Genomic DNA, 13,564 nt, shown 5'->3' with positions numbered 1-13,564 from the left:
TGAACTTGATTCATTTTTTACCGTTTTGATGACGTCACTTCCGGTCCGGAAATATTTTCGATTTTATAATTTTTGAAGGGTCAGGTTGTCCGCGAACGTTCTAAAAACTGGCTTAAGATAGAAACGTGAAAATTTCAGGTATGATAGTCCTAAGTCTATAGATGTGCAAAATGAATTTCATTTTTATCGGAAGTGCCGCGCGTCGGCGCTCGCTATGGCCCGAAAATTGTCCTATCGCAAATTTCAATTTTTTTACAACCTTTTCTATGATATCTTTTTACTTTGAAATATTTTGTGATAACATATAGAACAAAAGAAGTGTAGAATTCCAAGATCTATCAAATAATATCTCGAAAAAAGGGCTGGCCCCTAAAATTAAGGGACTGGAGGGGCCATAAGTTTTTCCTTTATATCTCAAAAAGTATTGAGAATTTGTAATACATCAAAGAAGCAAAGTTGTTCAAAATTTCAAGTTTAATCTACGGGCGTCGTCAAAATACGTCCGACGACGTTACTTCCGGCCAAACCGGAGGTAGTCAGAAAACGCGTATTTTTGTCATTCTTGACAAGTTTTTGGGTATTTTATGTCACTAAGAACATAAAAATAATTTTTTCGTCCGTCGTCGTCTATTCCGGTCAAACCGGAAGTAGCAAAAAATGGCTTATTTTTGCATTAATTAACATAGATTTTGAGGATTCAACCAATTTTGGGGCGTTATTTCTCATATTCGTTAAAAAGGAAAACTACTTCCGGTCAAACAGGACGGAAGACCTACTCGTTGCTTTGCAACGAGCTTTGCTCTAGTTATTATTATTATTATTATTGTTTTTTTTCTTACCGATTTTGTGCACGCGAGTTCTCGAAAACGGCTCGCTCGATTCACATGAAACTTTCAGGACTGATAGAGCATGAAAAAAACTAGATATATATTTTTTGTTATGATGACGTCACTTCCGGTTTTGAGATTTCCGCGTTTTAGTGATTTTCAGAGGGTCACTTTGTCCGGCAGTTTTCTGAAAAACCACTCAACACAGAAGCATGAAATTTTCAGTGATGCTAGAGCAACCTTTGGAGAAGTGAATTTCGTATATCACAACCACCGGAAGTATGAAGTGCCGACGCTCGCTATGGCCCGAAAATAGTCCTATCAAGAATTTCAAAATTTTTAACACCTTTTCTACGATAACTTTTTACCTAGAAATATTTTGTTAAAACATGTAGAACAAAGAAGGTATAGAATTCCAAGACCTTTCAAATGATACATCGAAAGAAGGGCTGGACCGTTAAATCAGGGGCCGAGAGGGGCCGAAAGTTTTTTCTTTATATCTCAAAAAGTATTAAGAATTTGTTATACGTCTAAGAAGCAAAGTTGTTCAAAATGTCAAGCTTAATCTATTGAAGTCGTCAAAATACGTCCGGCGTCGTCACTTCCGGCCAAACCGTAAGTAGTCGGAAAACGCGTTGTTTTTTTTTGGCCGTTCTTTACAAGTTTTTGGGTTACATATGTCTCTGGGAGCATAAAAAATTATTTTTCCGTCCGTCGTCGTCACTTCCGGTCAAACCGGAAGTAGCAAAAAATGGCTTATTTTGAAGGTTTTGATGCAAAATTGAAATTAAAAAGTCACTGGAGACTACTTAGCTCATTGCTTTCTTTTGTTCCGTCACTTCCGGCACTTCCGTCAAAACCGGACGGAAGACCTACTCGTTGCTTTGCAACGAGCTTTGCTCTAGTTATTATTATTATTGTTTTTTTTTCTTACCGATTTTGTGTGCACGATTTCTCGGAAACGGCTCGTTCGATTTTGATGAAACTTTCAGGACTGATAGAACATCAAACAAACCTGATATATAATTTTTTGTTTTGATGACGTCACTTCCGGTTTTGAGATTTCCGCGATTTAGTGATTTTCAGGGGGTCTCATTGTCCATCATTTTTCTCGAAAATGTCTTAAGACAGAAACATGAGATTTTCAGCGATGATAGAGCAATATGTGCTCTTTTGTCACACACCACACTTTTTCTCCGGAAGTGCCGCACGTCGGCGCTCGCTATGGCTCGAAAAGAGACCTATTGGGAATTTAGAATTTTTAACACATTTTTTGCAATATCTTTTCACACGTTAATATTTTGTTAAGACATATAGAACAAAAGATGTGAAGAATGTCATGATCTTTTGAAAGATATCAACGAAAAAAGGCTGGCCCCTACAATAAAGGGCCAAAAGGGGCCGAAAATTTTTCCTTTATATCTCAAAAAGTATTGAGAATTTGTAATACGTCGAAGAAGCAAAGTTGTTCTAAATATCAAGCTTTATCGAATGGCGTCGTCGAAATACGTCCGGCGACGTCACTTCCGGTCAAACCGGAAGTAGTCCAAAATTGCATATTTTTGCCGTTCTTGACAGGATTTTGGGTAACATATGTCACTGGAAGCTTAAATCTTAATTTTCAGTCCGTCGACGTCACTTCCGGTCAAACCGGAAGTAGCCAAAAATGGCTTAATATTGCATTAATTCATAAAGATTTGGAAGATTAAACCATTTTTGAACTTCATTACTCTTTTTTTTTAATGAGAGTTACAGGTGCACTTCCGGTCAAACAGGACGGAAGACCTACTCGTTGCTTTGCAACGAGCTCGGCTCTAGTTATTCTTTTTTTTCTTACCGATTTTGTGCACGCGATTTCTCAAAGACGGCTTGATGGATTTCCATGAAACTTTCAGGACTTATGTTACATTACTTGAACCTTATGCATTTTTTTCCGATTGGATGACGTCACTTCCGGTTTGGAGATATTGTCGATTTTATGATTTTTGAAGGGTCAGGTTGTCCGCAGACTTTCTCAATAATGGCTCAAGATAGAAACATGAAACTTTCAGGTATGATAGACCAAAGTCTGTAGATATGTATAACGTATTTCATTTTTATCGGAAGTGCCGCACGTCGGCGCTCGCTATGGCCCGAAAATAGACGTATCACGAATTTCACAATTTTTAACACTTCTTCGAAGATATCTTTTTACCTAGAAATATTTTGTTAAGACATATAGAACAAAAGAAGTGTAGAATTCCAAGATCTTTCAAATGATATATCGAAAAAAGGGCTGGCCCCTAAAATTAGGGGCCTAGAGGGGCCGAAACTTTTTTCTTTATATCTCAAAATCTATATAGAATTTGTAATACGTCAAAGAAGCAAAGTTGTTCAAAAGGTCAAGCTTAATCTATTGGCGTCGTCAAAATTTGTCCGGCGACGTCATTTCCGGCCAAACCGGAAGTAGTCGGAAAATAAGTATTTTTGCCGTTTTTGACAAGTTTTTGGGTAACAAATGTCTCTGGGAGCATAAAAAATAATTTTCCGTCCGTCGTCGTCACTTCCGGTCAGACCGGAAGTAGCAAAAATGGCTTAATTTTGCATTATTTAACATAGCTTTAGATGATTCAAGCTATTTCTGGGCGTTATTTGGCATTTTTGTTAAAAATAAACTTTACTTCCGGTCAAACAGGACGGAAGACCTACTCGTTGCTTTGCAACGAGCTCGGCTCTAGTTATTCTTTTTTTTTCCTAGACGCCAACTTTGAGACCTTGTTACTCGCTCATTTCTTAACGGATTTCGCTCAAATTTTCAGAGTTTTTAAACGTTACAAAACTCAATTAGAATGTTTTCAAAATTTTCAAAAATTCTCTTCCGCTTTCGAGTTATTTCCCTTTAAATGAAAATTTGGTACTGTTCGTTTCCAGACAAAGGCTCAGAAACGACAAAAGCTGGAGCAGAAATTCTACTGAATTCAAATACTAGAAGAATTGAAGTTGTGCACATCGCTTTTTCTTTTTCGATTTCTGCCCTCAAAACGGTGCTAGATAGGGGTCAAAAATGAGAATGCCTTAAAGCGCAAAAATTGACATATATTTCCATATGTATCTTTTAAATTAAAAATAATTTGTTAAGACATGTTGAACAAATATTGTGCATAATTTAAAGATCTATCATTTGACATCCCTAAAAAGGGGCTGGCCCCTCAAATTAGGGATTTAGGGACCTTGAAAGACCTTGAAAGTTTTTGCTCTATAACTCAAAAACGGTAAATATTTCGATATGGTTATCGATTAGAAATGGGTTCTTTAACATCTTATTGATCTCACGAAAAGGTTATTTTGTTCGAGTGATGTGTTATTAAATGAGCAGAAAACTTTATAATCCATGTACAGGTAAGTGATTTTATATGGCAAGTGAAGAAGAATTCTATGTGCGTATGCATATAACACGTATATAACTGAAATAAATGTAATAGGGTGGACAAGAATAATATACCTATAGCTAAATTGAATGTTTAACTTTGTTTAAATAAGTTTTTAACGTATTCTCTAGCTGGATGTCATACAGATTATTCAGAGACAACTTTCTCCTTGTGTTAAGTTTAGATAACAAGACGGGGGAGGGGGGAAATACTTATCATCTTTCCTTCGATTAATATTCAATGTAGCATTATCATTATTATTTATAAAAAAATAATTCAAGCTTAAGCATTGTTAAGATAATTCACTGTCATTTAATTCATGCATCGTGAATTTTCCGCGGACTCTGACTGTTGTGTGTGTGTACTGTTATGAAAGCCGTTCATCGATCGCACATTGACCTATATATACATTCATGAGGTCAACATTACCGCTCTTTGATTTTTACTCGAGTCCTAGATTATTTGCGTTAATCGTAAGAATATTTCTAGACACAAATATAAAGGTTTTCTTGAACGTGTATGTGTATTCAAAGATTTAAAAGTGTTAAATGTCGGATTCTTTTCTTTGACGAATGAATAAAATGTGCTGCTTTTCTCTGCTGCTCAGATATCTGGACGAGTTCATTGGTTACACTGATAGGTGACACAGGATGACCTATCGATCACTCTGCCAATTTTGATAGTGATTTTAATTGCGCATGTACATAGATTAATGTTAAATTCTACCCTTGTGAAGTCCATTATAGTCTCGTTATTTGAAAAATTGGGGATATCAATACTGCAACTTGTTTTTGATTTGTACGGATGATTCTATTATTGGAAAGGTACACATGTAGTACGAGGATTTTTTAGGCCCCGTCTCCCCTCCACTTCGAAGTAATTGCAATCGTTACATGCATACGGGCCTATATCAAGTTATTCTAATTGCTTTATATCAGAAAAAAATTGCGATGTTGTTTAAATTAGCAAATACAAATAAACATGGCAAATGCGCACAGTAAATTGTAAGTGGAAGTGACGTTTCCAGTTCTCATGAAAATCGAAAATTAAATGAAGCAACTTTGAGTTTTGCATGAATTGATACATAACTTATAATTGTATTGTACCGAATGTATTTCTTTTATTCCTCGAATAAAAAGAATATTACTATGACACGATTTTACGGGTACATGATTGTAACACAGTACATGCTGTTTTACACGGAAGAGCGCCTAAAATATATACACTCCGAGCTTTCAGAATACGAGAGAAAAAAATGAATAATTAGAATTTTTTTTAACAAATGCAAAATTGTTTCTGAGAAAGCCATGTAGTTGCATACAAATATTCCAAGCCATTCTTTCGTGTTTATTGGACTAAAAGAGATTATTTAAAAATTTCCTCTCATCGCGATACGTAATCCCCCTTCCCTCTAATGATACAATGTTTTCCTTCAGAGTCGAGAATGTCAATTGGTTAGTTTGTTCAGGTACGTACAGGTCAGGACTGGTGTTGAAATCCATGATTAATCCATAACCTATTATAATGTTAACCAATAATCATACGCGACATTTTTTTTTATTCGCAGATTAACAAATAAATGAAAAAAAGATTAGTATGCGTCACTAAACTTTCCTATATATAAATGTTTTAATTTCTAAAACTTGTGCCGATTAGAGTGTTTAATCGAGCATCGAAATGTGTACATGTACTACATGTATTAGTTTCTTTGGGTAAGTGGAGGTTCCAGTTTTTGCTGCATTTTATTTCCGGAATTTTGCATTGCATTTCCGACAATTAATAATGTCATTTTTAACATTCTTTATTTCATTCTGGATTTTTACACTATATTTCTAGCAATTTAAAGTTAACAAAGAAGATGGAATCATTAATTTAATAGAATATATATTTGGTTAAAGTAACACAAGTGAACTTGTGATGAAAATTTATTAAACGTAAGTCAAGCAATAAAAAGTTAAAGTTTGTATTTTGAAAAATAAATCAAATCAAGTCACAGAGAACAAAGACAGGTTGTAAAGCTCACACACAGACACACACACACAAACGTTTTGGTAACTCGGAATAGTCCAGAGTAAAACTATATTTTTTTGATGATGGAATGTCCAGAAAAAACTGACTCTCTCACACAACATACGGGATTCACTTTAATTTCAATTAACACATTTACGCAATTTATATCATGCATACAAGTCAGACGCTCTTTGATGTAGAGGATTGACACTAATTCCTTAGATTGATTGATTGTATACTATTTAACGTCCCTCTCCAGAATATTTCACTGATATGGAGACGTCACCATTGCCGGTGAATGGCTGCAAATTTGGGCCTATGCTCGGCACTTACGGCCTTTGAGCAGGGAGGGATCTTTATCGTGCCACATCTGCTGTGACACGGGGCCTCGGTTTATACGGTCTCATCCGAAGGACCGATAAATTTCCTTTTTACTATTTAAACTCAAATTGATAGGTAAATAATTTAAGCATATGTCAAAAATAAGCATTAAAAATAATTCTTTTCATAAAATTAAATTCTGTTTAAACAATATACATGTATATAATATTGGTGACGAAATATTATGATTTTATATTTATAAATGTATATTTATTTCAATCATTGGCAGGACAGGATACACAATGTTTGAAAAAAGTTGGCGTCTGTCAAATTAACTGGGTGTACTGCATTGGTACATATCACAAGGGGCTATGTGGCGGGGGTCCATCACGTCAGTGCTGTACACCTTTTTGAACAAAGGAAATAAAGAAATAAATATCAACTTGCACATGAGAAGGAGAATACGCTTGCATTGTTTTTTAGCAAATATATTTTATTTTCACGATTTTAAGCAAAATAAACAGTGAGAGGACAAATTTTCCTTACTCGACGCTCAGTATATAAACGATTTTCTTTCAAACAAACAAGATGTGTTTATGAAACACTGATTACCCGTAATGGCAACATAGCGAAAGTTAAGCTTTCTCAAATGCAGATCAAATATACTGTACCTAAAGGAAGGACTTTCACAAAAAATACAAACTATGTGAAATATTAAACGCTAGCACCACCTCTTCAAAGGTTATGACTAAGATTTACGTTTTTAAAGGTAGGACAAACTTCGGGAAGGTCAAAGGGTCAAAGTTGTTGGTTTTCTGAAGAAAGGTATTGTCTTAAAGATTATATATAGGTACGCAGTTTTACCTGAGTTTACCTGTGTTACCTGTGTTAAACCGCGATCAATTTCACACTGCAAGAACTCGCGGTAAATACGGAAACCGCTTTGATTGAAGTGTAGTATGAAAGCCCTGCCCCTCACCGTTCAAACGTTATGGCCAAGGTTAAATTTTGTAAAAAGTAAGTCAAAGTCTAAGGTCAAGGTCAAAGGGTCAAAGATGTTGATATCCAATGAAAGGTTTTGTCAAAAGAATTACATATGTGAAATAAAAAAGGTGTAGCCTTTACTTTTCAAAAGTTATTGTCAAGGTTAAAGTTTGTTAAAAGAAGGTCAAATTCCAAGTCAAGGTAAATGGGTCAAAATTGTTTATATCCAATAAAAGGTCTTCTCACAAGAATTACATATGTGAAGTATGCAAGCTCTAGCCCTCGTCATTCAATAGTTACAGTATGGCCAATGTTAAAGTTTTTTCGAAAATCTCCAAGGTCAAAAGGTCAAAATTGTTGGTTTCAAATGAAAGGTGTTGCCACAAAGGATTGATATTTGAAATATGAAATTCCTAGTGTGTTCTGTTTAAAAAAAAATTGGGTCAAAGTAAAGTTTGGATTTTTTGTGTAAAAATGGGTCCGAGGTCAAGGTCAAAGGGTCTAAATTCTTGATATCAAATAAAAGCCTTGTCACAAGGATTAGACATGTGACAGCCCTAGTCCTTACCCCTCAAAAATTATGTTCAAGGTTGTATTTTAAAAGTAGGCCAAACTCCAAGGTCAAAAGTTCTTGGTATGCAATAAAGTGTTTTTTCACAAGAATTACATATGTGAAGTATGAAAGTCCTAGCCCTTAATGTTCAAAAGTTATGGCCAAGGCTAAAGTTTTTCATAAGTAAAGAATTTTCCAAGGTCAATATCAGAAGGTCAAGGTTGCTGGTACTCAGTGAAAGGTCTTGCAACAAAAAATACATATGTGAGGCATAAATGCCCTGGTATTTACTGTTCGAAAGATATGACCAAAGTAAAAGTTTTGAATTTTTGTGTAAAGGTTGGTCAAACTCCAAAGTCAAGGTCAAAAGGTCAAAATTGTTGGGACCCAAAGAAAGGTCTTGTCACAAGGAATACACATTTGAAATTAAAAAGCCATAGTTTCTCTTAATCAAAAGATATCAGCAAGGTTTACGTGTTTGTGGACAAACATATAAACATACAGACAGAGAGACAGACAGAGAGACAGCTAGACAGCAGACGGACGGACACGACAAAAACTATATACCCCCGAAACTTCGTTTACGGGGACATCCAAGTAACAATAGAAGTCGATTCGAAATATCATTTTACTTAGATTAGACAAATCACACAGTCTATCATATATGTTACATTTTTAAATAATTTACTGACTGAAGATAACAAAATCCATCTTACAACTAAATTCTATGACAAATGACAGGACTTTATTTTTTCCACTGTCAGTTCTTCTCATTTATGCAGAAATAGTCCGCTATCACCTGCATATTGTGTTTATGTCTCCAAACGTATTCGCTTCTCTAGAGCATTCTTTTAGGAGACTCGGTCTTTAAACAAAGGCAGACTATTCACATATAAGTTTATATTACAGGGATTTCAACAACCGTGCTAAAAGTCAGCACATTTCGTTTATTCTATGGTCGGCAGTATAACCTTGTAATCGGCCGTTTTGAGACTGACTTCTTTCGAATCAGGTCAGGTCTTTGTTTTAGTAGTTGAGTGGACTTCAGAATATTTCTTATACATTATCAAAGCATAGGACACATGAGCCAACGTAACCTTTCAACATGAGATATATACTCTTCCTTGGTATCTGATCTCATCTTTGTTATTCCCGGAGCTCTGTATTTATGCCTGTATATCAGAAATAGAATTGTTTGTAGATTTCATTTTAGATCGATGGCTAAAAGTTACCTTCATATTTTATTATTCACAAAAAGAGATGAACCACAAATGTACATTCCAGATTCATCAAACTGTTCATACATGTACATATATTTGATTCAATTATGTGACGCAGGAATTCGAAACGTACATATTTCCCACTTACGTTTCGTTTTCACAAGCATCTATCTACTAGTATCTACTAAGTATTTGTATTTTTTGTTTAATGACACAGTACATCGATTTATTACACGGGACATAGATTGCCTGCAATTCTAAAATATTATGAATCAATTTATAATATACATGTATCCATCAAATCATTTAAATTTGAGGTTTTTAAATACTACTTGAGCAACTTCAAACATGCACGTATGTATAATTGCATTTTAATCTATTTTCTACGTGATAAATTTGAAGTCAATATGTAGGTTGATATATGTATCATCTGTTCGTCTTCAATATTAAAACTCCTACATTTTTACATAAATATAAACAATTCACATGAATAAATATTTTTTTCTACTACACGGAAAAGAATCGTTTATCAAGGTAAGAAGTTAACGCTTTAATAAAGGAATAGTATGTATAGAAAAATCAAGATATATTTTTAATAAAAGAAAATCTATGATTTCATAAACAAAAGCATTTTTTAATTTGAAAACGGTGCTAATTTTTCATGAGTAAATTGATTGCAATTAAACAGTACAAAGATGCATTTGGAAAAACAGTACTAGACTATCTATTTTTATTCTGTCAAATTTCCTCAGATGTTGGAGTTTTATTTAACCTGGACTTTGTTTTTTGCAACGACACATGGAGAAACACAGACCGGAAGTTGTAAAGACATGTTACAGGGTTATCTAACAGGACAGCTGTCGTCTGCTTTAGGAGCATATCAGGTAGAGGCTCTGAGGCGAGAATTCAAAAGTTTCTCTGACGTCATAGAGGAATCTATGAAAAGGTTCAGGGAGGAAGTGAACGCTACCATACAGGAAAAAGGTATGATCACACAAACATGAAAACTGTATTGTATCTTAAATTAACATTTTACAAAGAAATATAGAATACAAAATTCTTCTTCAGAAAGCAAAACTAAAGGAAACAGAAACATTGTTTACACAAGATGGGGAAAGAAGACTTGTCCCTCAAACGCAAAACTTATTTATTCAGGTAATTCCTGTTTAACATTTCAAAACGATTGAATATTTTTTAAAAAACATCTCTTTTAAGAATTCAATCATTCTGACATCAATGTACATTCGGATTTGAGATATACATGTAGTTTGTTATAAATATCAATCAATACACCCCTTACTTGCGAAAATGAAAATTGCATATCTGAGTGCATAAACAATTTCCCCCAAAAAGTCATGGTTCATTTTCTTCACTAAAATAAATTTTAAGGACATTTTATAGGATTCGTCGGGGGATCCCATTATTCACATATGGGAGCAGCCGTAGATCCTCTTTGTTTACCGAGGGATCCAGAGTGGGGGAAGCACGTGGATGGAATAGATGCCAGAAGGGCTTATGTATTTGGAGCAGAGTACGAAACGGATACATTCATAAGTCAATATGCTTCATACCATGAGCATGACGTACCTTGTGCTCTTTGTCTTGTCCATGATAGATCTGTTGTGAAAACATTTCCAGGTGATGTATCACGAATAAGCCTTGTTATAAGCATGATATTTTGTAAAAATGGATGGATGTAGTGTTACATATGAATAGAAAAAATCTTATCCTTTTTAAGTATGTAATGCATACTTTCATGTAGAGCATTTTTCAAATAAATATATACGATCAAGCATCTACTTTACTAATACGTGTACTTACAAACGATTCTTTCTTCAAGAGCTTTAGACATTCTCGTTTAAAGTGACAATCTCTCAAATTCTGTCGTCTTTATATGACCTTGTTTGCAAAAACAATATGTTCATACCAATTTATAGACCAATGTTTTTATACTCACTTATAAAAATGTTACTCAGTCGATCTGATATGCAAAGAGGGCTTCAGGATAAAAGTGTTTGATATCTCAAAAAAAAAGCGCAATAATTTTTTAAGTGACGAAGCTTTAGTAATATAAAAATTCTTCTTTAGCTAGAGAAAATTGTTATAAGGGCTGGAACCTCGAGTACCAGGGATACCTAATGGCTGGGTATTACAATCATTCGGCTGGCACGAGCTACACTTGCGTGGATAAGAATCCCGACACCTTGCATGGCGGCCATGCTAATAAAAATGGCTACCTTTTTTATTTTGTGGAAGCCAGATGTGGTTCTTTGAAATGTCCACCATATGTTGAAGGAAAAGAACTACTTTGTGTCGTCTGTTCGAAAAAGTAAAATAAAATAAACATATTGTTACAATCATTACGTGTTTGATTTTGTTAGTTGATCAACATATGCTTGAATATACTTTGTATTTTGGTTTTTGTAAGATATTCTGAAGCCAATCAAGCTAGAAATGCATCCAATTTTATATATATACCTAATATTTCTGATTTGTGTTAATGCGCTCTAAATAAAGAACCGCAAATAAAAAAAGTTCTACATTATTAGGAAATATTAATTCTGTTTTTAGAATACCAAATAATTTAATGTATTGTATTCTTACAAAGAAGTGGTTACACAATTTATTTTATAGAAACTTCCTTTTTCAATAGTTTGATTGAAATCGAAGAAAGCTAGTCGGTAAATTATGTAAAAACTACCTACCTATCCTAACAAAATGAATCATTGTTTTTGTTCGAATGGCCCGGAATGAGTAAAAATACAAGTATTGTAACTAGGATGAGCTTAATTGATACATTTCTAAATTTGGCAGTATGAGTAATATCAAAGGTTCGTAAAAATTATACTTTTTTAATTTGTAATAATAAAACAAAATTTACTCAACCAATTTTTAATTTAATCAAGGAGAAAGCAGACAAATGTTTCACAAAAATTTGACTACGTCATCATTTCATATATATTAAGTACAGGTCCACGTAAGAATCAGGCAGGAGGTGATACATGAGGTTCTCAGAAATTAATGATTTTTCACCCATAGATTTTCCTCGGGGTATAAGCCATGTATGCGGAAGGAAAAATAATTTGGGTCATTGTTACTATGGAAACCTGGACAAAGAAATTTCCTTAGCAACGGCCAATTTTTCTTTAGAGATTGATGAAATTTCACTCATTTTGAAGGCTTTGTACAAAAAAATCTAAAAAGTAATTCTTTTCTTCCTTAGTGTCACAAGAAAGATAAACTCTTGAAGTGTTCTGACAATGTAATAAAAAGAAATAACATTCTCTAATATATTTACTACAGGTACAGCTAAAGGTACATGTTTCCCGTTTTTTGCTGATTCAGCATTTTGCTTGATTTTAGTAAAAATCAAGTCGATATTATTCGTTTCACCATCTTAGTACAATTGTTTCATCTATTTCCTGTAAAACTACAGGAAAGGCTTTCTTAAAATTTAAAATAAAAAGTTTTGCAAATTTGAAATTTACTATCTGTTGCTAGGCAACAGAAGTGGATGGTTTTATAAATTAAAAATGGTGAAAGTCTAAAGCATTGGTAGAAAAATCATATAAATTGTAATCATTGAGTACCAAAAACAATTTTTAAGATAATATATTATAAAATATTCTTCCTTGTATACCTATGACTAATTTACAATAGGTTATCTCCATGGCAACAGTAAATGTTCCTTAGCAACAAAGCATTGTAAGTTATTTTTAGTACATATTTATCGATGTTTTTAAAAGATTTTTAAAAACATTTGAGTTTTAGAGTTGAAATGGCTATTGCTCGGGATCAGCATTGTCAAACCAGGTTTTAAAAATATTCTAAGATCATAATATATCCAAAGCAACAGAAATTATCCACATAGCAACAAATACTTTTAAATAGAATCAGTATGTAGCAATTCCTCAACATAAAGTTGTGTCTTTTTGGATGTTAACTAGGCAAAAAACGTTCTACAATATACTTATTGAAATGAAAAATCAATTACTTGACTTGTGTCTGTAGTATTTATTTTTTGATCACTCTCAAATGGTTAATCAATGACCTACTTTTCATGCTAGTGGTAGCAAGTCATTGAGACTCTTGAGCCGTCAAAATTTTACGAATTCCTGAAAATGTTGTATCATTACCAATATCTGCAACAAAACTGCGCAGTCTAATTTCTTTAAGTTTAAATAATACAGCAATCTGATTATAAAAAAAAAGATATATATGATTTTGATGAGGATTACCCCT

General features: G+C 33.8%; 1 protein-coding gene across 1 annotated transcript; it reads left to right on the top strand.

The window, feature by feature from the left end:
• The first annotated feature begins 10,078 nt into the window (after window positions 1-10,078).
• Window positions 10,079-11,655, top strand: LOC134264728 (short-chain collagen C4-like). The gene is made up of 4 exons (XM_062746989.1): window positions 10,079-10,306; window positions 10,391-10,477; window positions 10,724-10,960; window positions 11,411-11,655. The coding sequence occupies exons 1-4, from the start codon at window positions 10,153-10,155 to the stop codon at window positions 11,653-11,655; spliced, it is 723 nt and encodes a 240-aa protein (XP_062602973.1). The 5' UTR covers window positions 10,079-10,152.
• Window positions 11,656-13,564: the final 1,909 nt, after the last annotated feature.

Source organism: Saccostrea cucullata, unplaced genomic scaffold (assembly GCF_032062105.1).
Source record: "Saccostrea cucullata isolate Sc308-1 unplaced genomic scaffold, CSIRO_AGI_Scuc_v1 ctg3161, whole genome shotgun sequence".
NCBI lineage: Eukaryota > Metazoa > Mollusca > Bivalvia > Ostreida > Ostreidae > Saccostrea > Saccostrea cuccullata.
This window is presented reverse-complemented; position numbering and strand designations above follow the sequence as displayed.